The sequence below is a fragment of the Motacilla alba genome, chromosome 14 (assembly GCF_015832195.1).
Source record: "Motacilla alba alba isolate MOTALB_02 chromosome 14, Motacilla_alba_V1.0_pri, whole genome shotgun sequence".
Taxonomy (NCBI): domain Eukaryota; kingdom Metazoa; phylum Chordata; class Aves; order Passeriformes; family Motacillidae; genus Motacilla; species Motacilla alba.
The window spans coordinates 11,440,513-11,463,104 of record NC_052029.1 but is presented as its reverse complement, the minus strand read 5'-3'; the positions used below and the strand labels follow the sequence as shown (position 1 = coordinate 11,463,104).

Genomic DNA, 22,592 nt, shown 5'->3' with positions numbered 1-22,592 from the left:
CTAGAAAGAAATTTCAACCATGCATGAACAGCCCAGACCACCATCAAGCTGGTATGTCTGAGGCATTTACTGTCATGGATCTGGGAGACACCAGCTGAAAAAGTCCCTTCCCCAGTGCCTCCCAGTCCTGAGAGTAAAAGTAGTTCATTGCCAAGACTGGCAGCAGTGGTTTCAGGATGCTGCCAATACCTCCTGTGGTCAGAAGTCTCTTGGGTAGCTGCTGGGATATGCCAGCCTCCATGCCATCCCAGAGACTTCAGGCCTCTTTCTGGGTAATGCCAGTATTCTTCTACCCTAACCCTTCCTGTAGACAGTGGGAAATTGTATCAGCACCCATTTCTAGGAGTCTCTCGGAATGAAAAAGAACAGTCACGTACGAGCAGCAGGCACAGTTGTGTGACAGCCTCCCCAGCCACCCAGCACCACCCACTCAGCTTCTTCCCTACCTTTAATGCCTTGTTCGGTTTGGGATTAGTCGTCATAACCTGAGCACAGTCTTCCGGACAAAACTGCTCAGAAATTGCAACTGGAAAAAACAAAACAAGGTTTCCAGGTTAATCACAGAGACAAGGGCAGGATGAAGATACCCAGCACACAGCCCAAACCCCCAGATCAAACACCATTAAAAGAAATAAGCACACAGTTGTTTGAAGCACTGGGAAGGATTCAGATATCATTTACCCTATTCAGACAAGAGAACGAGAAATTTGTGTTGACAAGTGCATTGCTTTGTAACACCCAGACCTCGTATTTTGCTGTTAACCACACTAAGATGCAGCAGAGAAGACAGGGCAGGGAGGAAAGAAGAACACCCACATTCATCTGTAAACAAGAGTCACACTAAGCATCACGCACCACCTTGCCATGTGCCACCCCTTCCCAAGGGGAGAATGGAGCGTGGCCTCCAAGGCCCCGTCACTGGCTCACCTCCCTCTGGAGGCATCCCAGACGCTCCAAATGGCCTATTAGGGACTGAATTAAGAGTTACCTCTGCTCATAAAAGGCACTGAAAAGCCACAAGACAACAACTCCCTTCATTCTCATTTTGATGATTACTAGCTCGGCTCGAAATTGAGCCAGCAACCCAGAGAGAAGCTGCCTGGTTTGTAACCTGCTTCCAGCGCTGTCCCCACCCAAAGGAGACGCTACCAGAAAACCCAAACAACAGAAACAAAAGCCCCCCCGTTAACAAAGCCAGGAAGGAGTTCACCTCTCCCAACACACCAAGACTGTTGCTTCCCAATCCTCCAACCCCAGACTGCGAGAGCAGACCTGCTTGATATTTCTAGTGACGTGGAGGCATGTCCATCAACAGCCAGCCCGTCCCCTGCCGTGACACTGCCCTTCACTCTCACCTTAGCCAAGACTACACCACTCCGACCAGCGCCCTGCAGAAAATCCACCTGCCCACACCTCCACCCAGCCCCTTCACCCCATGGTCTGATGGTACCTACCCCGGGAGAGGCACCAGCAGCCGTGCCACCATCACAGCCTCTGCTATGGCTCCCCAGAGGGGAGGGGTGAGGCGCCGGTGCCCCCGACACAGGGCGGCTTCGAGGGCTGCACCCGCGGCACCGCAGAGCTCCTGTCTGGCGGGAGTCCTCTCTCTGCCCCCACCTTCTCCTGCCCAGCCCAAACCCTCCCCACTTCCACGTCTGCATCGTGTCACACATCCTAATCATTCATGAAAAATCCAGCCAAAGCATCCCAAGCATGATTCCCTTCTGATAGTTGCCATGGTGACCTTGGGAAAGTAGCCAACCCGGAGACAGTCACCATGGAAACAGAGAAGCCCAAAAGCAATAATGACTTCAGGTCATGTCTGTGCAAAGACATCACGAGGTCGTCGGAGAGTAAACAAACTCATTCATATCTGCAAACAGGGGTGGCGGGATTTGGGGGGGTGCAAAGGTGGGGCGTGGGGACCAGCGGGAGCCAAGTGGGTGAAGGTGCTGGCTCAGCCCGTGCTGCTGTCACTTGAATTTTATCAGTCAAGGCACCTCATCATCACACGACTTACATAAAAATCAAGATGAAGAGCAGGAGGGGGAAAAAATAATCCTGTAATTGCCGAGCTGCAAGATACTATCCTAGATATTAGGGAGTGTATTTAGGCGCCTCCTCTATTTTTAAGCCTGAGACAGCACAGCTCTCCATGTCTGGAGGAGGGACAAGGACAGCCGCACAGCACACAAGCCAAGATGCTCCGTGATGAATGGACCACTTACAGCAACTGGTGTGCGCTGCATTTTCTAGAGCATCAGCGAGTCCTTCCCTGCTCTCCTCCAGCACTGAGCCCCACCCCGGGCACACCTCCAGCCACAGCCCCTTGTCTCGCCAGCACAGCAGGAGTGGGCAGGGCACGGGGCAGGGGGGCGAGTCCCAGCCCCCCTCAGCTGCCTCCGACGGACGGGGATGTGCCCAGCCCGTGTCTGCGCGCTCCTCAGAGCACCGTCTCCTGCGAGCACAGGCACCTCTCCCGACCCCAGCACTGCCCTTGCACCGTCCATCGCTTCCCCTCCACACCAGGCATGTGCTGCCCAGCCCTACCTCCCGGCCGGAGCCGCAGCCGTAGGCACTGGCAGCCGGGGGGGGGAAGGAAGAAGCTCCTTGTCTTGGCCGGGAGGTCTCGGAGCTGAGGAGCGCAGAGGCGCTGCCAGTGCCGGAGGAAAGGGCCGGCAGCCCCCTCCCTGCAGAGGCGCAGCCGGGCCGCAGGCAGTTGGTGCCATAGTTATGCAGTGAGTCACCAGCTGTTTACAGAGTTTGAGCGCTCACATTCCCACAGCATCAGAAACTCTTCCTTCCCCCGGCGGCATCCCCCCTCCCGCGCCGCCCCCATCCCTACAAGGGAAGGGGCGCGCTGGCCACTCGCCGCGCTGCGAGCGCCGGAAAAGGAAAGGCAGAAAGGAGGGGGAGGCCAACGAGAGCCCCGTCACACCCACCGAGTGCACAAAAAGCCTTTTGATCCTCACCCAGCGCGTCTTCAAAGCGTTTTGTGCGCCAGCCGATGGAAAAACTGAACGCGGCCACTTGGCCGCGCGGAGATGGAAAGAAATGTAAAGTATCATGGAAAACAAGAGCCGAGGGGTGAGGTTGCCTCCGGCGGGGGTCAGCGTGAGGGCTCACCTGCCACCCTGAGCAACGCTCCAGCTCGGAGTGATGAAACCCTGCTGGTCACCTGTTGCTCCATGTCACCAAAGCAACAGCTCCTTACCCTGCACATTCCTCAGAGGACAGCACAGGCGCTTGGCTCAGCGTCTCCTGCTGCACACCTGTCTCCCCCCCACACCAAAACACCCTGGATGGGCCAGCATCCCTCAGACATGGGCTGGGATCCACCCTACTGCACCAGGGGCCACGGCCAGAGCTGCTGCTGACACGGATTAACGAGGAGGTTCAAGGCACCATCAGGAATTGTGATGCCAGACCCTCTTAAAACAATGGTGGGAGACTGTGGGCTGACCTGACCCAAAGGGCAAGATTTCATAGAGCAAGTAGAAACACTCAAACAGGCTCAAGTCTCACAGTGAGATATGAGTGCAAGGGTGAGTCTTATCTCTGCACTAGGTGAAGGCACAGGTGTGGTCCAGGCTCCGCTCGAAACCGATACAAGAGCACTCGCAATCCTCACCAGCAGTCCTCCAGGGCCTTGGGCCTCATCTCATCTACCAAATCCTTCCCATCAGGCTTATTCGGGACTATTCAGCTGCCAGCAAGAAGACACTAAAAATCAGCATGTCATCTCCCTTACATTTGTTACTTACAAAGCAAAACCCCGCAATGAAATCATAAACCACTCTGCAAACAAGTCATACCCAGCAGTGTTCCCTAAACATGCTGCACAGGGGTCTTCTGGGACCCTGCCTGCGATTTGATTATTAGAACCCTTTTAGTCTTTACCCTACTCCTGCCCTTCTTTCCTTAATTGCATTTGCTGCATCACATCTAAAATTAGGAGCTCAGCTTTTTGGAACAAGGACCGCGCTACATCCCTGCTCTGTAAGCAGAACGACACATTCCGAATGCCACATCAATAAAGCAGCAAGTAGTATTACACCAACCGTGAGGGGAAAAAGCTTTTCCAGAGCTGCTCCACGCTCGTATTTACAGCAAGTGTTTTGACTGTGGGTTACATAAAGAGCCCTTGTAATTCTGCAATAAAGTTACCCATTGACAGCCTTGCCAACGCCCTCTCCCTCTCTCAGACAGCTCCTATGCCTCCTGCAGCATCCTCCCAAAAACCTGGAAGTCTCCAGCTGACATCCTAAGCCTGACAGTCTCAGCTAAGAGCATCTAGAGATCTCAGTTCCTTCGCTTTGAAAGGGAAAGGCAGCAGAAAGCCTGACTCAGGCAGAGGTAGGACAGAGCTTTCCACACAAGGCTTGCAATTAAGAAAGAAAACATGCCAGAGTGAGATTTCAGACTTTCCACGCTACAGGGCTTTCCAAGCGCGTTACACATTAAGGAATTACTATAAAATCACTGCCGACACCCGACAACTGCAGATGAACTTGAATTTTAAAACTCTTTCTACACCAAAAGACAACCCCGGCCACAACATGAGAGCCTGGCAGACAGCCCTGCTGGTGTTTAGCTTCCATCCTCACACACACAGAGCAAACTGAAAACATGCAAGCCTCACCTTCCGCCAGGCCAGCGACGACTTCCCGAGGGCAGAAAAACAGCGCAAGGTTCAAGCGGCGACGGGGATCTCTGCCATCACGTCTCAATTCGGCACCGACAGCTACGCAGGGAATACTCTACTCATTCCCAAATGCAGCCATTTAAATCCTAGGCAGCTGTTTAAATTTCTCGTTTATCCTCAAGTTGTTCCCAGCTCCAGAGCGCTAGCCAAACGGATGTGCCTACCACGGGGAACATCTGAGCTGACAGGTGAAGGCAACTACAGATGCTTAAATCCTCATCGCCGTGCCTCTGCCGCTCGGAGGCACGACACAGATTTCCAGCACGTTGCAGCATGGTAGGCAGAGCACCATCCCTCTCCCCATCACTCAAAAAGCCATTCTCCTGCTCTGACAACCTTCACACATCCTGTAATGCAGACTGACGCTTGTCACTCATTTGTAATGAGAGCGGGGAGGGACGGGCTGGTGGTGTGAATCAGAGAGTAGAGAAGCATATGCGAGGCAATATATTTGACATGAAGAGAGAGAAGACACAAGGAGGGGGTGAGTCACTGTTTACTGTTCTAGAGGAGCTCCACGCAGCCCTCGCCCAGCTGGCCAGCTTTCCATTTCCCTTATGGATCGGAACCAGCATCCAGCAGCAAAGGGGAGATTCAGGAACCTTCAGAGCACATTTGAGAGCTGCCAGGACACAGCTCTCTGAGGCGCTCTCTGGGGAAGCCTGGACATGGATCAGACAGTCCTCAGTGCTTTGGTAAACAACCTAGTCAGAAGCTGCAAAGAGCCTGTGGTTAGGGAGCAGGGATATGGAGCACCAGGCGGGTACATCTGTGTGTCACCTCTGAAACTCCATGGAGGAGGAGGCTGAAGGGGAAAGGTATGCGACAGCCAGCCCTGGTACTGACAAGCTTACAGCACTTTTTCCATCACGTGCTTGTAAAACGCGGTGACAGAGATATACTGGAATTACACCTCAGCATCACCAGCCCAGAGATGCAGCTCCCCAGCCGGACAAGCTGAGCCACCAAGCAACAAATAACTTGCTCAGATGCACAGCCAGACTCTGGGGCAGAACTGGGACTGGGATTCCTAACTTTGCTGCTCCTGACCCCAAGTGCCAGCCATCAAGTCAGATATCTTCACTAACTGTAATAATAGAACATAGCACGGCTATTTGGCGTCCTGCAATATTGCAAAGCAGTGGGATCCACTATGCAGCCCGTCCCTCAACTCAGGAGCACAGTGCCAGGGTAATTGCTCTCATTACTGCCTTCCCCCAGCCCTTTGGCTGATGGTCACAGAGCACTGCATCACTTGTGCTTGCTTCATGCTTGGAAGACTCTCTGCCCAAGTTTGAAGATAGCCTCAAACAATAGCTGAGACAGAAGTGGAAATTGCCTGTTCATCTCTACAGGGTGCTGAGCCTGAAACTTCCTGATAATTGAAAGTGCTAGCACTGCTCAAGTATTTCACAGCTGGATGTTTACAAAAATGATCAGCGAGCGAGCTTATCCCGCAAACCCCAACTGCCGCAGGGGCCAGCGCTCCCAGCTGTCCTTTCTTCGCTTCCCAAACATCTCACGCAGCTAGAGATTTTCAATACCAAGTCCTGCAGCACATTCCATGCCATTAATCATCTTCCAATGCTGATGGAAATCAGGGGGTATCAAGCTGATCTGTATTTTTCCCTTTCAGGAGGCACACAGCAGTACTGAACTCCATGCCGCAACAGATTGCTGAGACGGGCGACGGCGCAGAAATGACATAAAACATGACAAAGCACGCTGTCCTTGACAGGCAAGCAGGGGAAAAAAAAAAAAGCCAACAAATTTCTACCTCTGGTTCAGAAACAGTTGTGAAGCAAGGAGTAATACAGCCGGGAACACTTAACAGGGCTCAAAGCCCTGTCAAGCTCAGAGCCCGCAGAAGCGGGCAGGGTGTCCTGGTGGCCAGAGTCACCGTGTGCCCAACCTTGCGGCAAGTGCCCGCCGCTGCTCGCCGCCAGCCGCGGGTCCGGCAGCCCGGCCGGGCGGGCGCGGAGCGAACTCCGGGGCCGCGCAGCCATTGGGCAGCCGCGGCGTCCATCAGCCCGAGGAAGTGACTGCACGAGGAAGGCTTGAGGAAGGGCTCTCCGCAGGCAGCACCGCGGACACACACGGAAGGACAAGGGGGGAAGAGCGGAGGGACGCACGCTCCTTTCATCAGTGAGAAAAAGCCAGCAGGTAAACCCGCTCGCTGCTAAAACCCCGACGGCAGCCACGGCACGGGGCGCTGGGCTGCGCCCGCCACAGGGCTCGCAAAAACTGAAAGTGCAAGAAAAAGGCGTGCAGCTTTTCAGGGAAACACTTTGCTCTCACTGGCTCCCTCCACCTTCCGCAGTCCCAGCTCAGCTTTAGGCACGCTAGCAAAGGAGGGGGCGGCCAGGTGAAAGCGAAAATGGAGGCCTTTCCCTTTTCTGTAACAACTTTGCCCAAAGGGGGCTCGTTCCTAATTTGAGACCTCATGGCCTGCTTTCAGCAGAATCTGTAAAATAAATCCTCCACGGAGAAACCCACGAGGGAGGGGAGCGGGCTCTCAGCCCGAGGAAGAGGAGGAAGGAAACAGACCCTGACACACTGCGAGAGTTTGGCGATCTCAGTTCCCGTCGCTCGTGGCCTGGATGTTTCCCCACCTTGTGCCGCTGCCGTCACGGGGAGACTGAAGAGGTTCCCCCCACCCACCTCCTCACTTCTGATTAAATCCCCAAACCGTCCCGCACCCCCCAGACAGTCACGCGGCACTGCCCGCTCCCGGAATGTCACCGTCCCCTTTCCTCCCACGGCCAGTGCCCGGGCGGCCGCAGAGCACCCCATCTCCAGGGCGGCCCCATGCACACGCATCCCTCCCTCCCCACAGGCTCCGGGACCAGCCCGAACACACCACGCACCTCTCCCTCCTTCGACCCGACCAGCAGCTGTGCTCAGCAGAGATAAGCCCCCCACCCGCCGCAGCCCTGACCCCCAGCCCATCCGACGGGCAGCGACGCGCCCGCCTGGCATTTCCCGGTGGCGGCGGCTGCTCCTGCCCGATAACCCGGGGCGGACAGCGGATCACGAAGCCGCCACCACGCCCGGCCACCGCCGCACGCCGCGGCCACGCTGCCCGGCCCCGGCTGCACCCCGGCTCCCTCCGTACTACAAAAGCTGCTATTTTTAGTCGGCGGAGCGCGCGGCGTCACAACAGGTTTCCTCACATGTATTTTAAGAGCCATTCAAAGGCAGAGGCAGGCAGCGCGCTCATCCTCGAGGGGAAGAAAAATAACAACAAGAGACAGGGAAAGCATCACCCCGCCGAACACCCAGGGGACCCCCCAGCCCCGTGTCCCCGAGGGTGCGGGGGCGCTGCCAGCCCCGTCCCACGGGGGTTCAGCGGTGCCGGCTCGGCACCGGTGCGAGGTGACAGGGAAGCTGTGACGGCGGGGCCGTCGCGCCTCCGCCCCGCGGGGGCTTCGGGGGCCGCTCGGCGGGGGCGGGCGGCGCTCCCCGAGCGCCCTCCCGCTCCCGCACGGCGGGGTCGCCGCCGCCCGCCCCTCGCCCCCCGCCGGGCCCCCACGTGCGCGTCCGGCCCGGCCCGGTGCGAGGGGCGGCGGCACCACGTGCCCGGCGCGGTGGTGACTCAGCACTTTTACCTCCGCCGCCCCGCCCGCCCGCGCCCGACCGGACCCGACCGGACCGAGCGGGACCCGGGCCGGACCCGGGCCGAGCCGCCCCTTCCCCCGCGATCGAGCGGCAACGCGCGGCCACCCCCCCTTCCCGGCTCCGACCCACCCCCCCGCCCCCGCCCCCTCCGCGCCGCGCCCGGGCGGCTCCTCACCTGCGTGCCGGCGGGGGCGCCCCGTGGCGGGGGCGGCGGGGGCGGCGGCGGGGGCGCGGGGGCGGCGGCGGGGGCGCTGCGCGGCTCCCTCCTCCCTCCCTGCCAGCGAGTCCCGCGGACAACAACAAGCGCGGGGCGGCCGCCTCCCCCCCGCCGCGCCGCCGACCAACCAGCGCCCCCGCCGCTTCCGGCATGGCGCGTCACCGCGCGCGTCACCGCCCGGCCCGCCCGCCCGCCGCGTCACCGCCGGGACCGCCCGCGCCGTTCATTCATGGGGAAGGGCGCGGGACGGGCGGGGCGCCGCTGCCGGCACGTAGTCGCCCCCCTTCATCTCTCCACGCTCGTCCCCGTCCTTATTGTCATCCTGGTCCCCATCCCTCCTTCACCTCCATCTTCCTCGCCATCCTCACCCTGATCCTCATTCCTCTTTTATGCCCCCTTCATCCCCATCCCCGTCCCTATCCTTATTTGCATCCTGGTCCCCATCCTTATTCTCATCCTCATCCCTCCTTCATCTCCATCTTCCTCCCCATCCTCATTCCTCTTTTATGTCCCCTTCACCCCGTCCTCAGCCGCGTCTCCTCTACAGCACGCCCCGTGCCTCCGCCCCGCTGCGGGGCTCACCCCTCTCCGGTAGCTCCCTACCGCCCGGATCAGTCCCGGTGGAGCAGCGTGGCCGGGGATTTTGCACGCTCACCCGCGGGTGCGTTTTACAGAATCATAGAATGGTTGGTTAGGGAGGGACCTTAAAGCTCATCGCCATGGGCAGGGACACCTTTCACTAGACGAGGTTGTTCCAAACCCCACCTGAATTGGCCTTGAACACCTCCAGGGATGTGGCATCCACAACTTTTCTGTGCAACCTGTGCCAGTGCCTCATCACCCTCATGGAAAAGGGTGATTTCTAATCTAAACATACTCTTTGTCAGTTTAAAGCCATTATCCCTTGTCCTGCCACCACACGCCCCGGTCAAAAGTCCCTCTTAAGCTTTCTTGCAGACTCCCTTCAGACAGGGAAAGATGGCAATAAGATCTCCCTGAAGCCTTCTCTTGTCCACGCTGAGCAATCCCAATTCTCTCCTTTCCTCATAGGAGAGGTGTTCCATCCCTCTACTCAATTTGGCTGCCTCCTCTGGACTCACTCCAGCAGCTCCATGTCCTTCCTGTGCTGAGGACCCCAGAGCTGGACACAGCACTGCAGGTGGTGTCTCACAGGGCACAGCAGAGGGGTAGAATCACTTCCCTTGACCTGCTGGCCCCTCTGCTTTTGGTGCAGCCCAGGACATGGCTGGTACTCTAGGCTGCAAGTGCTTTGTTAGCTCATATCCAGCCTCTCATCCACCAGCACCTCCAAATTTTTGGAAGGGCTGCTCTTGATCCGTTCATCCCCCAGTCTGGATTGATACCAGGAGTTACCCTGACCCAGGTGCAGCACCAGCACTTGGCCTTGTTTCAGGGCAAGTTATGGTGGGGAAACGTGTCCTGGGCATCCCAATGCTCTTGGGAAGACTCGCTTGTTCCCTGGGCTCCTTGAGGTGGCCACTGACCAGCCTTGTCCTCCACTAGCTCTGGACCAGCCTTTGCCAGCACTGCCTGTCCTGCAGCCCCCTGAGCATTGCAGCAGGGCCAAATCCTGCCCAGGGATGGAGCCTCAATCTTTGCACTTTCCTCGTGCAGTTGTGTGAGCTGCTAAACATCTGACCCCAATGGTGTGAACAGCATTTTGGACCCTGGGAGCATCCAACAATGATGATAATGCATAAAAAAAATATAATAACAGGCAATGGACTAAACCAAACTGCCTCAATCTCATGAAGCTGGGCTTGTTTTGATTTCTTTGTGTCCATAACAATGTCAGAAAGTCTGTGTCAGCCCTGTGCAGTTTGTGCTTTCCAGCCTTGGGGCAAATACTGGAGCAGCCCTAAGGGCCATAACTGAGGCTGGGAATAAGATCCCATCTTTCCCTGCTCCCTTTCAACAACAAGAGCTGCAAAACACGGGGAGCCTCATATCTGGCACAGCCCCATGGATCTGGGCAGCCAGAGGAAGGTTTAGTGAATGCACCTCCCTGACGTTAAGAAATCCCTGTTTATCATTGGAACTGAGCTAATGAGGTTGGCTAAAGCTCCCAGGTGATGGGTGGCATGAAGCTGCTGTCCAGTGTAGCTGCAACAGCTTTGGCCTTCACCTCTCCCAGATTTGCAGACACTGGTTGAATTCCTGCACTGGGTGCTGGGACACCCTGAGCTAAGGGCTAGAGGGCAGATTTCAGCCATCACTGTGGTCCCCACTGATGCCTCTGAGGTTTGTCTCCAGATCTCCTTTCCATCCAGGAAGGTTCTAGTGGCTCAGAGAGCCAAGACAAGCAAGGAGAGGGATTCTGGGTGTGGGAGCCTTTGGGGCCACTGATGTCCCCAACACAGCCACCTGCGCCTGTGCTTTGAGTGGTGATAACCAAGAGTGGTCAGAGCCATCCTAAATCATCCAGGGTTTATCCCTGAGACATCCACGAGATGATGGTCCTCAAGGGCAGGAGGAGTGGGCTGGCTGCGTCCTGGATGGGGGTTTCACCCTCTGTGGTGACAGCCCCACACATGGGGCTCACCAGAATTGAGGTATTTCCCCCTGTTTTTGCAACAACATGGGGTTTGGCAGATCACATACGGCAGGAGGGGAGCAGATGTGTCACCTGAAATTCTGTTTCTGGATGAATTGCCCTGTTCACAACAGGTTACTTTTCGTTTTCATTCCCTGGGGGAAGTACCTGTGCTCCAAAGGTCTGTTTTCATTCGCTGCTGAACTTTAGACAGCGGTGGCCTACAATAGTAAACAAGAAGCAGCTCTCCAGTCCCTTAAAAAGTGGGAAAGCCTGTGCAGCACACACACACACACTTGTTAAGCAAATGAAGAGGAGTGCATGGGAGACAGGACCTGCGGTGAAAACTTGGATGGAGAAAGGTTCTGGGATATGTGGCCAAAACACACACAGCATCACGATTCCCTGAAGCCACTGAGGAGGGGTAAAGTGCTCTCACCCTGCAAGGGGGCACAGAGGCGTTCGTTCTTTGGGTTTGGACACCCTGCGTGCATCAACTGTGGAAAACCTAAAAAACCCGCCGCTCTCCCATCCTCTCCACCCTTGAACAGCACCGAGCGTAGACACAAATATTAAAAATAAAATCAAAAAAAGCACCCAACGCGGAAGAGCGAGCGGAGGAGGGGCGTGTGGGGATGCGCTGCTACTAGAGAGGCGCGGTAGGGGCCGGCCGAGCGGCTCCTCGGGTGTTTACGGCGGCGGGGCCGGCGGAGCCGCAGCTCCGGGAGCGCTGCCCGCCCGCTGCCCGCTGCCCGCTGCCCGCCGCCACAATGTCAAGAGGAGACACGTGTATGTAAGCGCCGGCACGGCCGGAGCGGGGCCCGCAGGCGGGCAGGGGCTCCCGGGGCGCGCCGCTGCCCGCGCCCGCTCGGGGACTCCCCGGCTGTGTGTCCCCCCCGCAGTGTCGCCGCTGCGGGCCGGCCGGGCAGTGCCCCTGGGTGCGTGTGGCCGTGGCGTGCAGAGGGCCCCGGGGCTCGCTGCCGCCCGGGGCCGGCCGCGCCCGGGGAAGCGGCGGGCGGTTGCATAAGGCGGAGGCGCTGCCGCTCGGGGAGGTTCGCGGTCGGGCCCCGGCGGGTTGAGCCGTCGCGGTGGCCCGAGCTGGGAGAGGGCTGGGGACTAAACGTGCTTGTGGGGGATGGAGCTGTTTTCTGAGCCTTTGCAGGGAGGAGGGTGAGGGGAGCAGGGTCTGAGAGTGAGGAGATGGAGACAAGAAAGTTGTGTCTTTTTTTAAGATGCTGACATTGCTGCCTGCAAACTTAACAGGAGCATGGGGGTCTTCTTCGCTTAAAGTCCGGGAGTTGTTTGCCTGAGAGGTTGTCAGAATCAGCATTTATCAGTAGAAAGCAAGGACTAATGACATATTCCCAGCCATCCCTTGTCCAGCCCTCTTCGGGTTGAAAACCTCTGAGTCAGGGCTTTGGACGATGATGACAGAGGATGCTCGAAGAGGATGCTCAGAGCAGAGGAATGCTCAGAGCAGAGAATGCTCCACACCTCGGAGCTGCAGCTCTCAGCATCACAGCTCTGTTCCCACAGGAAGAGCAAGCTCAGTTTTGCTTGCACCTTCCAGAAACACTGCAGCCCATTAAGTCAGACCTGGGAAAAACTCCTTGAGGGGCCACTCTGCCACCTCCCAAAACAAATGGTGCTTTGACCTCTTCACAGAGAGCAGCAGGCACACTTTGACCCTTGGGATTGGCGGACGGTCGGGTGTCAGTGTCTCCCCACACTTAGCAGGGTCAGGATCACCTGACCTTGGCAAAGCCTTCCTTTGCTGAGTTTGCCAGGTGCATCTTGGCTGAAGGTGCAGATGCGATGCTGCAGGGTGCTGAGGGAGCAGGCTCTGCCCAAACCACAGGCATTAGGAAAGGGGGGAAAGCTGTCCTTGAGGCCTGGGCAAGCTCTCCCCTTCTGTCTCCTTCACACCTGCCACCATCTCCCCTTCCATGCAGCACCAGGACAATGAAGTCATACCAGAAGCTGACAACAGCACAGCCAGCAGCATGCCGGGTGGAAGAGGAGGAGGCTGCCCCGATGCCCTCTGGCCACGGGAAGCTGGCCCCGTGGTGGGTGGGCAGTGGGCTGCTGGTGGCCGCTGTTCTGCTGAGCACCATCACTGTCTGGGTGCTGCGGCAAGTATCGGGGGGCTGGCTTGGACCCACAGCACCCCCAAAATGTCTCGTGGTACCCGAGAGCCATCGCTTTGACTGCTACCCAGAGCGGCGTGTGGTGGTGACCCAGGAGCTCTGTGAAAGCCGAGGGTGCTGCTTCATCCAGAGTCCCCCGCTGGCAGAGGGCAAGCAGGGGGTGCCCTGGTGCTTTTATCCCCCTGACTTCCCCAGCTACACCCTGGAGAGCCTCAACCAGACAGCGCTGGGCATGGTGGGGCTGCTGGTGCGAAGGGAGAAGGCCTATTACCCCCGGGACATCGAGAAGCTGAGGCTGGATGTGGAGTTTGAGACAGACACGCGGCTGCACATCAAGGTGAGCTTCCTGCTGGCTGCCCTCAAGAGCCCGTGACTGTGCTCCTGACCCTCGCACCTGCCATCCTGTAGGTGACCATCTCTTGCTTGGATCAAGTCTGGAATCTACTGTGCTCCAGGCATGGCTGTGTGGGGCCAGTGAGCGTCTCCAGCACTTTGCTCTCTTGCTTTGCTGGTCTTTAAAGCCCTTTTTCTCCCTTTTGCAGATAACAGATGCAGCCAACCCACGCTATGAGGTTCCCCTCGATGTTCCCCGGGTGATGAAGAGAGCAGAAAACCCCATCTACAGTCTGAACTTCTCCTGGGACCCCTTTGGGGTGCTGCTGCAGCGCAAGGCAACAGGGACAGTGCTGTAAGAACCCACCTCATGCTCACACTGTGCCAGGTGGAGAGAAGCTTTTCCCATCCTAGTCAGGATCCAGCATTACTTTCCGTGAGGTTTTTCATTAGGAAAGTCCATGCTGTGAGATCTCCAGCCAATTATTGCTCTTTGTCTTGCATCTTTTGAGCAGTGCTGGCATGGGGATGTGGCAGCAGGTGGCTTCCTGGCCCCAGGAGCTGGCCACATGCTTGCTCTGGCCATGCCAGACCTGTGTGGGATCAGCATCTCTCCAAAAAATTCCCAGTGCTCTGATTCCTCCCAGGGTGCTACAGAAGCCAAACATTGTGTAGATCCCAGCACATCACCAATGTATGATCTGGTGGCTCAGGAAAAATGTCAGAGAACAGTTGTGGCTTTGCCCTCTCCCTGCTTTTGGGTTTCCCTGGCTGTCCAAGCTATGGGGACACCCACAGCTTCAGGCTTTTTGTGGAAAAGGTCTGTGGGTGACTTTGCTGTACAGCTTTTGTCACCTCCACAGCTTTGCCCACACTAAGTTGGTGGTAAGCACCACCAGCTGGACAATATCTGGTCAGGGTGTTTTGGTATCCTATCCTTTCCTCCTCATTCCCGTTTGCTGGTGGCTTTTGTCCATTCTGCACTTGGGAGCTGCTTATCAGTGACAGCAGGCTGAGAAACCCCATGGCCATATCACCTCAGTGGTTAATAATAACCTGGGTGGAAACTTCTGGTGTCAAAGGGAAGGCTGTGCTGTGCTGGGTCAGGCTGGCTTGGGCTATGCCTTGTGTCCAGCCAGACCTGAATTTGCTCCTGGGCCAGGGTGTTGGGGGCTGGATGCAGGGTGGGATGTGCTGCTAGACTGCCCCTTGAGATGCTTTGAGAGGGAAGAGATCAGTTATTGATGGGCAAATGGATCCTAATGAGTCCCAGAACTCTCTCTTGACCTTCTCTTTTTCTTGGTGTCACCCTGGCAGGCTAAACACTACCGTGGCCCCCTTGATCTTTGCTGACCAGTTTCTCCAGATATCCACATCACTCCCATCCAAGTTCCTCTATGGGCTGGGGGAGCACCGTGACAGCCTCCTGCACAGCCTGGACTGGAACACCCTCACACTGTGGGCCCGCGACGTCTCTCCCACGGTACATCTGCCCTCTCCCCGTGGGGGTGCAGGGGGTGAGGGCAGGAATGCCACTCTCCTGTGCCTTGGACAAACCCAGGGAAAGCATGGCAGGGGTGGGCAGCAGTGCTGGGAGAGGCTGGGGATGGCTGAGGCTGATGAGCAGGTATGTGCCAGGGAGGATTTCAGAGCAATTGCAAAATGCTCTTGGCGCTCCAAGGGCGCTGGGTGTTTCCGCTCCACCCTGCTCCTCGTGCAATGTGTTATGGTGAGGCAGGAGGTTTCCCCCTCACCCAGCCCAGCTCAGTAGCAGCCCGTGAGCTGGAGGAAGAAGCAGCCTCCCATGGCCCTAAGCTCCAAACCTATCCTCATTCCTTGCCTTATGCTCCAGAGGAGTGACAGATGCCTGGTTAGGTGATGGCAGCAGATACAGCTCAGGGTCATTTATTCACCTTCAGTGACATGGGGCTCTCCTGCTTTGCCCTCTTTGCTGTCTTACTGGGCACCTCTCCTTGCAGGAATCATTCAACCTGTACGGTGCCCACCCCTTCTACCTGCTGATGGAGGAGGGTGGAAATGCTCATGGTGTTTTCCTACTCAACAGCAACGCCATGGGTAGGTGTCCAGGGGACCCCAGGCCTGCTTGTCCATGGTGGAGGACCTGGCAGATTGGGACAGATGGGAGCTGCTGGAGTGGCAAGTTTGGGACCTTGGGGTGAGAGGAAGCCATAAAAAGGAAAGATGTGGTTTGATGGCTCCGTTATTGAGTGCAGCCATCTGTTTCCTGGCTACGGCGAGGCTCTTTAGCAACTGCTGAGCAGTTTAACCACACGCCCAGCTGCCGAGTTGCCATCAGGAAGGCAAGGCCCCTGCATGCAGGTCCATGCCCATTCCCCTGCACCGGCAGCAGGGCACGGCTGGGGCGCAGCCGGGGGTGCCATCTGTCACCCTCACTCCTCCCAGCTGTGCTGCGCCAGCTGCGGCCATGGGCTCTGCCTGTGTGTGCCAGCTGATAACACAGCAGCTCCTGCGGGCTCCTGCTGTGCCAAGGGCAGCACCAGGACCACCCGTCCCTTCGTGCAGCTGCCTCTGCAGCCAGCTGGGATGATGCTGCCTGCAGCTGCCTCTTGCAGCCAGCTGGGATGATGCTGCTCGCGCTGGGGCTCCAGCTGTGCTCAGCTCTGTGGCCCTGATGCTGCCGAGGAGGAGCTCCTGTGAGATGCAGCCACCTGAGCTGAGGTGAAAAGGCTGCTCCATGTGAGGAGCCCTTCCCAGGAAAGGCCTGGATCCCATGTACTTGCTTGTACAAGTGGCTCTCGATTCACTTAGGATGGGATTTCAGGGGAGGACATGAAGGAAAGCACTGCATTGAAGTGCTTAGTCTTGGTCCAGAAGCTGGCACAGATTTGACATTAAAGAGCAGATTTTCAAGATACCATAAACCCATAATCTCTCAGGGCTGTGATAATTTAAGCTTCCAGCCTGAAGTGCAAGTGCAAGTGCAAGTGCAATCTGCTGAGTGCAAGACAGGGATTTCCCTATTCCCCTGAGCATTGCCTGTGGTGCTGCCTGGGCCCCATCGTAGGGGCTAAGGTCTGGGGGCTGCTCCCCAGTTGTCACTACCTTTTTCTCTTCTCTTCTCTTCTCTTCTCTTCTCTTCTCTTCTCTTCTCTTCTCTTCTCTTCTCTTCTCTTCTCTTCTCTTCTCTTCTCTTCTCTTCTCTTCTCTTCTCCCCCTTTCTGTTTTCCCACTCAAAGAGGTGGCTCTGCAGCCTGCTCCAGGCCTGACCTGGAGGACCATTGGAGGGGTGCTGGATTTTTACGTCTTCCTGGGGCCTGATCCCAACATGGTCATCCAGCAGTACCAGCAGGTGATAGGTAAGTGCCCACACCCCAACACAGCTCTCTACAGGCACCTCCTTCCTGCCCACATCCCTGTCTCACCCTGTCTTTACCACCATGCCCATCCCTCTCATCTGGGGAGGGATCAGCATCCCCCAGCTGTCCCATCCCCAGCCCTTCCAGCACACTGCGGTTGGTGATCACCTTTTATCCTCCCTCTGCCCTTACCTTCCCATCCTTTTGAGATGCTGCTGTCATCTTGGGAAGCCCCATCCACGCTCCCAATGTCCCACTGCAGGTTTCCCAGCCATGCCACCCATCTGGGCTCTTGGCTTCCACCTCTGCCGCTGGGGCTACGGATCCAGCAATGACACCTGGCAGACCGTGAGAGCCATGAGGAACTACCAGATCCCCCAGGTAATCCCCAGGCCTGTGGGGCAGGGAGTGCAGTCTCCGTCACCCATTCCTGAGCCTCTTTCCTGCAGGATGGGCAGTGGAATGACATCGATTACATGGATGGGTACCGGGACTTCACCTTGGATTCCCAGAAGTTTGCCTCCCTGCCCTCCCTGGTGGAAGACCTCCACAAACACGGGCAGCGCTACGTTATGATCTTGGTATTCCCCCTCCTCTCCCGCTGTGCTGTCTTTGCTGCAGGGATGTCAGACAAGGGCATAATAGATGCTCCTGGTCCCAGCTGGTCATTCCTGGCTCTGGGGATTTTTGTAGGAGGCCAGTTCCCAGTGCTGGTCAGGCAGCTGTAAACTGTGACTGGAAATCCCCCTAATGCAGGGACCCTGGGGACACAGCCAGGTTCTTGTGCTGTGCTCCTGTCTTTCTGTGGGTACAAGGATGGCCCCAATCCCTGTGGGAGAAGGAATGGAGGAACTGTGGGTCAGGCAGTTTCACTTGTTCAGCTCAGGTGCCCTCACATCCCCACAAGTGCTGGCATCTTGTGACCTGGCGGTGATGTCCCTTCTTCCCTCTGCAAGGGGTTGGGGTGTGGGTTCTGCTTGCTGGAGGCAGTGGGGACCATCAGATCCTTGCAGGGGGAAGTTGGATTTCCTCCTCATTGAACTCTCTGTAGTAGCCCTGTCCATGACCTGACATTTCTTGCATAAGAGCAAGAGTTCTTGTATTTGTCACCTCCTTCCCAAAACACCGTAACGGGTCCTGGGGACTTGCAGAAGTGGCATTTTAGAGAACATGCCTGGAAGCGTTGAACACAAGTTTCTCTTCCCCTTGGGGGGAAACAGCTGCCGTGTGTGGGCTCTGGCTGACCCTGTCTGGGTTCTCTTCTGTGAATCACACTGGTCTGGCCAGGGGAAGGAGCCATGCTCTGCCTGGAATATCACTAACCCTCTGCTCCATCCCCAGGATCCTGGCATCAGCAGCACCAGCCCCCACGGCTCCTACTGGCCTTTTGATGAAGGCTTGAGACGGGGCTTGTTCCTCAACACCACCCAAGGGCATCCACTCATCGGGCAGGTGAGGAGCTCCAGGGGGAAATCCCAGCCCAGTGGGCTGTGCAATACCAGGGTTGGGATTTCACCACAACAGAGGGAAAGCCAAGTGACCAAGTGACTTCTCTGGGATAATTGCCAGAGCCTGGCTCAGCCCTTGTCCTCCTCGTGTGTCACCTCCTGGTGTCTTCACCAGCCTGGGGACCAGCCTCTGCTCAGCAGAGGAGCCTCTGGAAGTCATATGAGCTTAACAGAGTCAGCAGCGCTGCCTGAGGCTGATCATCTGATTTCTCTCCCTTCCTGTTTCTGGGGTGAGGGGAGGTTGTCTGTGATGAACAGTGTGCCTCGAGACCTGCTCTGCAGCTGTTCCCTCCCACTTTGACCCCTCTGGCTGTTTTCTCCCACCTGCTCTCTCTCACCATCTCCAAGGAGGGAGCTTTTGATGCAGCCTGAAAACATGGAGGGAAATGAATTGGATAAAATTCCTGGAATGAGGCAAAGCAGAGAGAAATCATGGCTTTTCCCTGACATGTTCTTGGTGAGGTGGTATCAGGTCTTGTGTGAGTGAGGGCAGAGCACCTCCATCAGCTGCCACTGCCCACAGACTGTGGGGACTCAGCACCTGGTACTCCTGGTACCATGGAGGTAGGAGGGATGCTCTGTGTGTGTAGCACCCAGGACTCAAAGCATTGGCTGGGTTTATCTTGTGTCTCATTGCCTGTTTCACCCCCAGTTGAAATCCCTGGCGTGCTGTGGTACCCTGTTCCTCATGGTGGCTCCCCACAAATCACCTGCTCGCTGAACCCATGCATTTGTGGTGTCTCCACAGGTCTGGCCTGGTTTCACTGCCTTTGCAGACTTCTCCAACCCAGACACACACCAGTGGTGGCTCGAGAACCTGCAGCACTTCTACGCCCACGTGCCCTTTGATGGCCTCTGGATCGTAAGTCCTTCCTTGCCCGTGGGTTGCTCCCTGCCAGCAGCTCAGCTCATGCCCAGTGTGTGTCCTGGCAGGACTGTGCCTCAAGTGCAGCTTTTCCAGGTTTATGACTAATCCCAAAAACAGACACCTGGAATTGCAGCGGAATTTTCTTTGCTTAGGACATGAATGAGCCATCCAACTTCATGGATGGGTCTGAAGATGGCTGTCCCCCAGGAGAGCTGGACAACCCACCCTACACTCCAGGTAAGGAGGGAGATGAGGAACGAGGCTGTGCTCGTGGGTACTGTGTGCTTTGAGATGGCTGCCAACTGAGTGTGGTGAAGGAAAACCATTTCTAAGAGACATTGTGTCTCTTTTACACCCTGAATGCCTCCACCCCTACCTTCATGTGCCAGTATCCATGCACACTTGTTAGAGCCATGTCAGGATGCAGGATGGGGCCACTTGCATGAGCTTTTGGCACTGGGTTGGCAGTGACAGCTGGCTGTGGGAGGGCTGACCCAGAGCCAGCAAGTGTGGGGAGTCCATGTCCCCTGTACCCCAACTGAGTCCAACTGGGCTCTCCCTCCTGGCAGCTGTGCTGGGCGATTCCCTCTCTGCAAAGACGGTGTGTGCCTCAGCAAAGCAGAAAGTCTCAGTGCACTACAACCTCCACAACCTCTATGGGCTGATGGAAGCCAAAGCCACAGCAAGGTACCTGAGCATCCCACTTCCTGACAGCCTGGGAATGGGTTGGGACAAAATCCTTCTCAGAGGTGAATAGGATAAGGATGGGGATTTGAGTGTGATCTGAAGCAGAGAAGCTCTGACTGCTCACAGCCTCTGGGATGGGAATAACCCAGGAGAAGAGGGGAGCTGACACTGCTCTGGGAGGAATGGGTGAATGAGGCTGGTCCTGCTGGAAGCCTTTGCCATACTGCTTGGACTGAGTCTCCACCCTGAGTCTCTGCCAGGGGGCTGCAATTTTCCCTCAGCTGTTGTGGGATAAGGCAAACACCTGGCGGGCTGCTCTTACCTTCTGCCCCCAGCTCTGCTGTTGTTTTCCAGCGCCTTGATCAAGATCCGGGGGAAGCGCCCCTTCGTCATCTCCCGCTCCACCTTCCCCAGCCAGGGCCGCTACTCGGGGCACTGGCTGGGTGACAACCGGAGCCAGTGGAAGGACATGCGTTACTCGATTCCAGGTGGGTGGCACAGAGCCCCTACCAGCACTCCTAGAGCTTTCTGCTTGTTTGGAGATGTCTCCAAAACTGTGCCCTGTTGACTGTCCCTGCCCTCAGGGCTGCTGAGCTTCAGCCTCTTTGGCATCCCTCTGGTCGGGGCAGACATCTGCGGCTTCTCCGGCAGCACCTCGGAGGAGCTGTGCACCCGCTGGATGCAGCTCGGGGCCTTCTACCCCTTCGCTCGCAACCACAACACCCAGAACGAGAAGGTCGAGGGCAGCGTGCCCAGTGGGAGGCATCCTAGGGCTGGGATGCAGGATATGGGATGGGAGACGCGGGATATGGGATGTGGGATGCAGGATATGGGATGTGGAATGGGGGATGCAGGATGTGGGATGTGGAATGGGGGATGCAGGATATGGGATAGGGAATGGGGGATGCAGGAGGTGGGGTCAGGGGTGGGACAGCTGCTGACTGCCCGTGTCTCCCCCAGGCCCAGGACCCAACAGCGTTCAGCCCCGCAGCCAGGACAGCCATGAAGGATGTGCTGCTGACCCGCTATTCCCTCCTGCCCTTCCTCTACACCCTTTTCCACCGTGCCCACCTGCAAGGGGACACCGTGGCCCGGCCCTTGTTCTTTGAGTAAGGCCATCCCCACTGGGAGCTGGGGAAATGCTTGGACTGAACCAGGGAGATCGAGCGGCATCTCCATCCCGCCGCAGGTTCCCTTGGGATGTGGCCACGTGGGAGCTGGACAGGCAGTTCCTGTGGGGCCAGAGCCTGCTGGTCACCCCAGTGCTGGAGCCCGGGGTGGACTCAGTCACAGGTTATGTCCCCCAAGGCACGTGGTATGACTTCTACACGGTGAGGAGCATCACAGCATTTGGCCAAGGCCTGGGTGATCCCTGCTTGACCCTCTTGGGGCTGTGGGTGGGAAGCCCTGGCTGAGACCAGTGAGCCCTAATGGAGGGAGGGTTGGGATGGCTGCTCTGCAGACCCGTGCCTGAGCCCCCTGGTCCCTCACACCCATGTCTCTCGCCGCCTGCCCAGGGCTCCTCGGTGAACAGCAGTGGGGAGATGTTGAAGATGTCGGCCCCTCTGGAGCATCTCAACCTGCACATCCGGGAAGGTTCTATCCTGCCCACCCAGGTGAGTGCCCACCCATCACCTCCCTGGGTGCTGCCCACAGTGTGTGTGTCCCCCAGCACCTCAACTCCTGGACCCAGTGGTCATGGCCCTACAGAACCCATGTCTCTGAACCCCAGAAACCAGGAACCACCACAGAGGCGACCCGAGGGAATCCCCTGCGTCTCATCGTGGCCTTGTCCTCGCATGCCACTGCCTGGGGTGACCTTTTTTGGGATGATGGCGAGAGCCTGGACACCTTTGAGAAGGGCACCTACTCCTATGTGGTGTTCAATGTCACACAGGTGGGATGTGGTGGGGAGGGCAGGAGTGGGGGGGTCCCATGGTGCCTGGTCACCTTGAACTCATGCTGTCCCCTCCTACAGAACATCTTCACCTCCACCGTCCTCCATGCCAGCACCGAGGCCACCAAGGTCACCGTTGGCACACTGAGCATCTTTGGGGTGCAAAAGCCGCCCAGCAAGGTCCTCCTGAATGGCCAGGAGAAGCCCTTTTCCTACCTGGACAACCAGGTATGGCCCCATTTCAGAGTGCCCTTTGCTGGGTGGGGGTCCCCATCCTGAGGGTCTCCACCCCTCCTCCTCCAGGGTCACAGTGTGACCAAAGAGGGGGTGAGGACTCTCTGTGGCTCTCCTGCCGTGCCAGGGTTTAGGGGAAAGCATTCTCCACTTCCCTCCTGTCAAGGCTGTACCCCAAAATGTCTCCTCTCCCCCCACAGATTCTCAGCGTGAGTGACCTTGGCATGAGCCTCAGCCAGGGCTTCTCCCTGCAGTGGCTGTGAGCAGGGGGCTGTGGGGTCACCCCCACCTCACCAGGACACCCTGCTGGGAGATGATCCATGCTCCAGCCCCTGAAGCCGGGATGCTGCCACGGAGGGGCACTGGGAACTGTCACCTGCTGCTGCTCGTCCCCCTCCAGCACAGCTGGGGACAGGGGGCGTGGGATGGGGGCTTGGCTGCTGGGTGCCCCCTGCATGGTCCTGGGTGGGTGGGTGGTGTGGGTGG

The 22,592-nt window shown here is 57.3% G+C and overlaps 2 protein-coding genes across 6 annotated transcripts in view; one reads left to right on the top strand and one right to left on the bottom strand.

Annotated features, from left to right (window-relative positions):
* Positions 1–8,690, bottom strand: part of MAFK (MAF bZIP transcription factor K) — a 13,872-nt gene extending 5,182 nt beyond the window's left edge. The window contains exons 1-2 of one of the 4 annotated variants that reach the window (XM_038150849.1): positions 8,499–8,690; positions 447–526 (exon numbers count right to left, since the gene is read on the bottom strand). In XM_038150849.1, coding sequence (XP_038006777.1) covers positions 447–482 — 36 coding nt within the window. In that variant the 5' untranslated portion in view covers positions 483–526; positions 8,499–8,690. Of the gene's footprint in view, positions 1–446; positions 527–1,454; positions 1,607–2,550; positions 4,389–4,642; positions 4,777–8,498 lie in introns of those variants that run through there. The other 3 variants (XM_038150852.1, XM_038150853.1, XM_038150851.1) reach the window with 3 other exon arrangements.
* On the top strand, positions 6,622–22,592 carry LOC119706783 (lysosomal alpha-glucosidase-like). 2 transcript variants are annotated; one of them, XM_038150835.1, is made up of 20 exons: positions 6,622–6,868; positions 13,047–13,578; positions 13,784–13,929; positions 14,892–15,057; positions 15,554–15,650; positions 16,793–16,912; positions 17,175–17,293; positions 17,362–17,493; positions 18,254–18,364; positions 19,169–19,282; positions 19,441–19,525; positions 19,858–19,975; positions 20,330–20,463; positions 20,560–20,711; positions 20,936–21,084; positions 21,165–21,306; positions 21,493–21,591; positions 21,708–21,872; positions 21,954–22,100; positions 22,307–22,592. In XM_038150835.1, the coding sequence occupies exons 2-20, from the start codon at positions 13,057–13,059 to the stop codon at positions 22,367–22,369; spliced, it is 2,781 nt and encodes a 926-aa protein (XP_038006763.1). In that variant the 5' UTR covers positions 6,622–6,868; positions 13,047–13,056; the 3' UTR covers positions 22,370–22,592. The 2 variants fall into 2 exon arrangements, with proteins under 2 accessions (XP_038006763.1, XP_038006762.1); XM_038150834.1 differs by lacking the exon at positions 6,622–6,868 and adding an exon at positions 11,730–11,883 and having other exon boundaries at positions 22,307–22,591.

What these genes read in the sequence shown, in the direction of transcription:
- LOC119706783 (XM_038150835.1), top strand. Translation starts at nt 13,057, where the DNA reads ATGAAGTCATACCAGAAGCTGACAACAGCACAGCCAGCAGCATGCCGG. An exon ending in AAGGCAACAGGGACAGTGCT is followed by an intron (nt 13,930 to 14,891) that starts GTAAGAACCCAC and finishes TCACCCTGGCAG; the next exon opens with GCTAAACACTACCGTGGCCC. An exon ending in TTTCCTACCTGGACAACCAG is followed by an intron (nt 22,101 to 22,306) that starts GTATGGCCCCAT and finishes CTCCCCCCACAG; the next exon opens with ATTCTCAGCGTGAGTGACCT.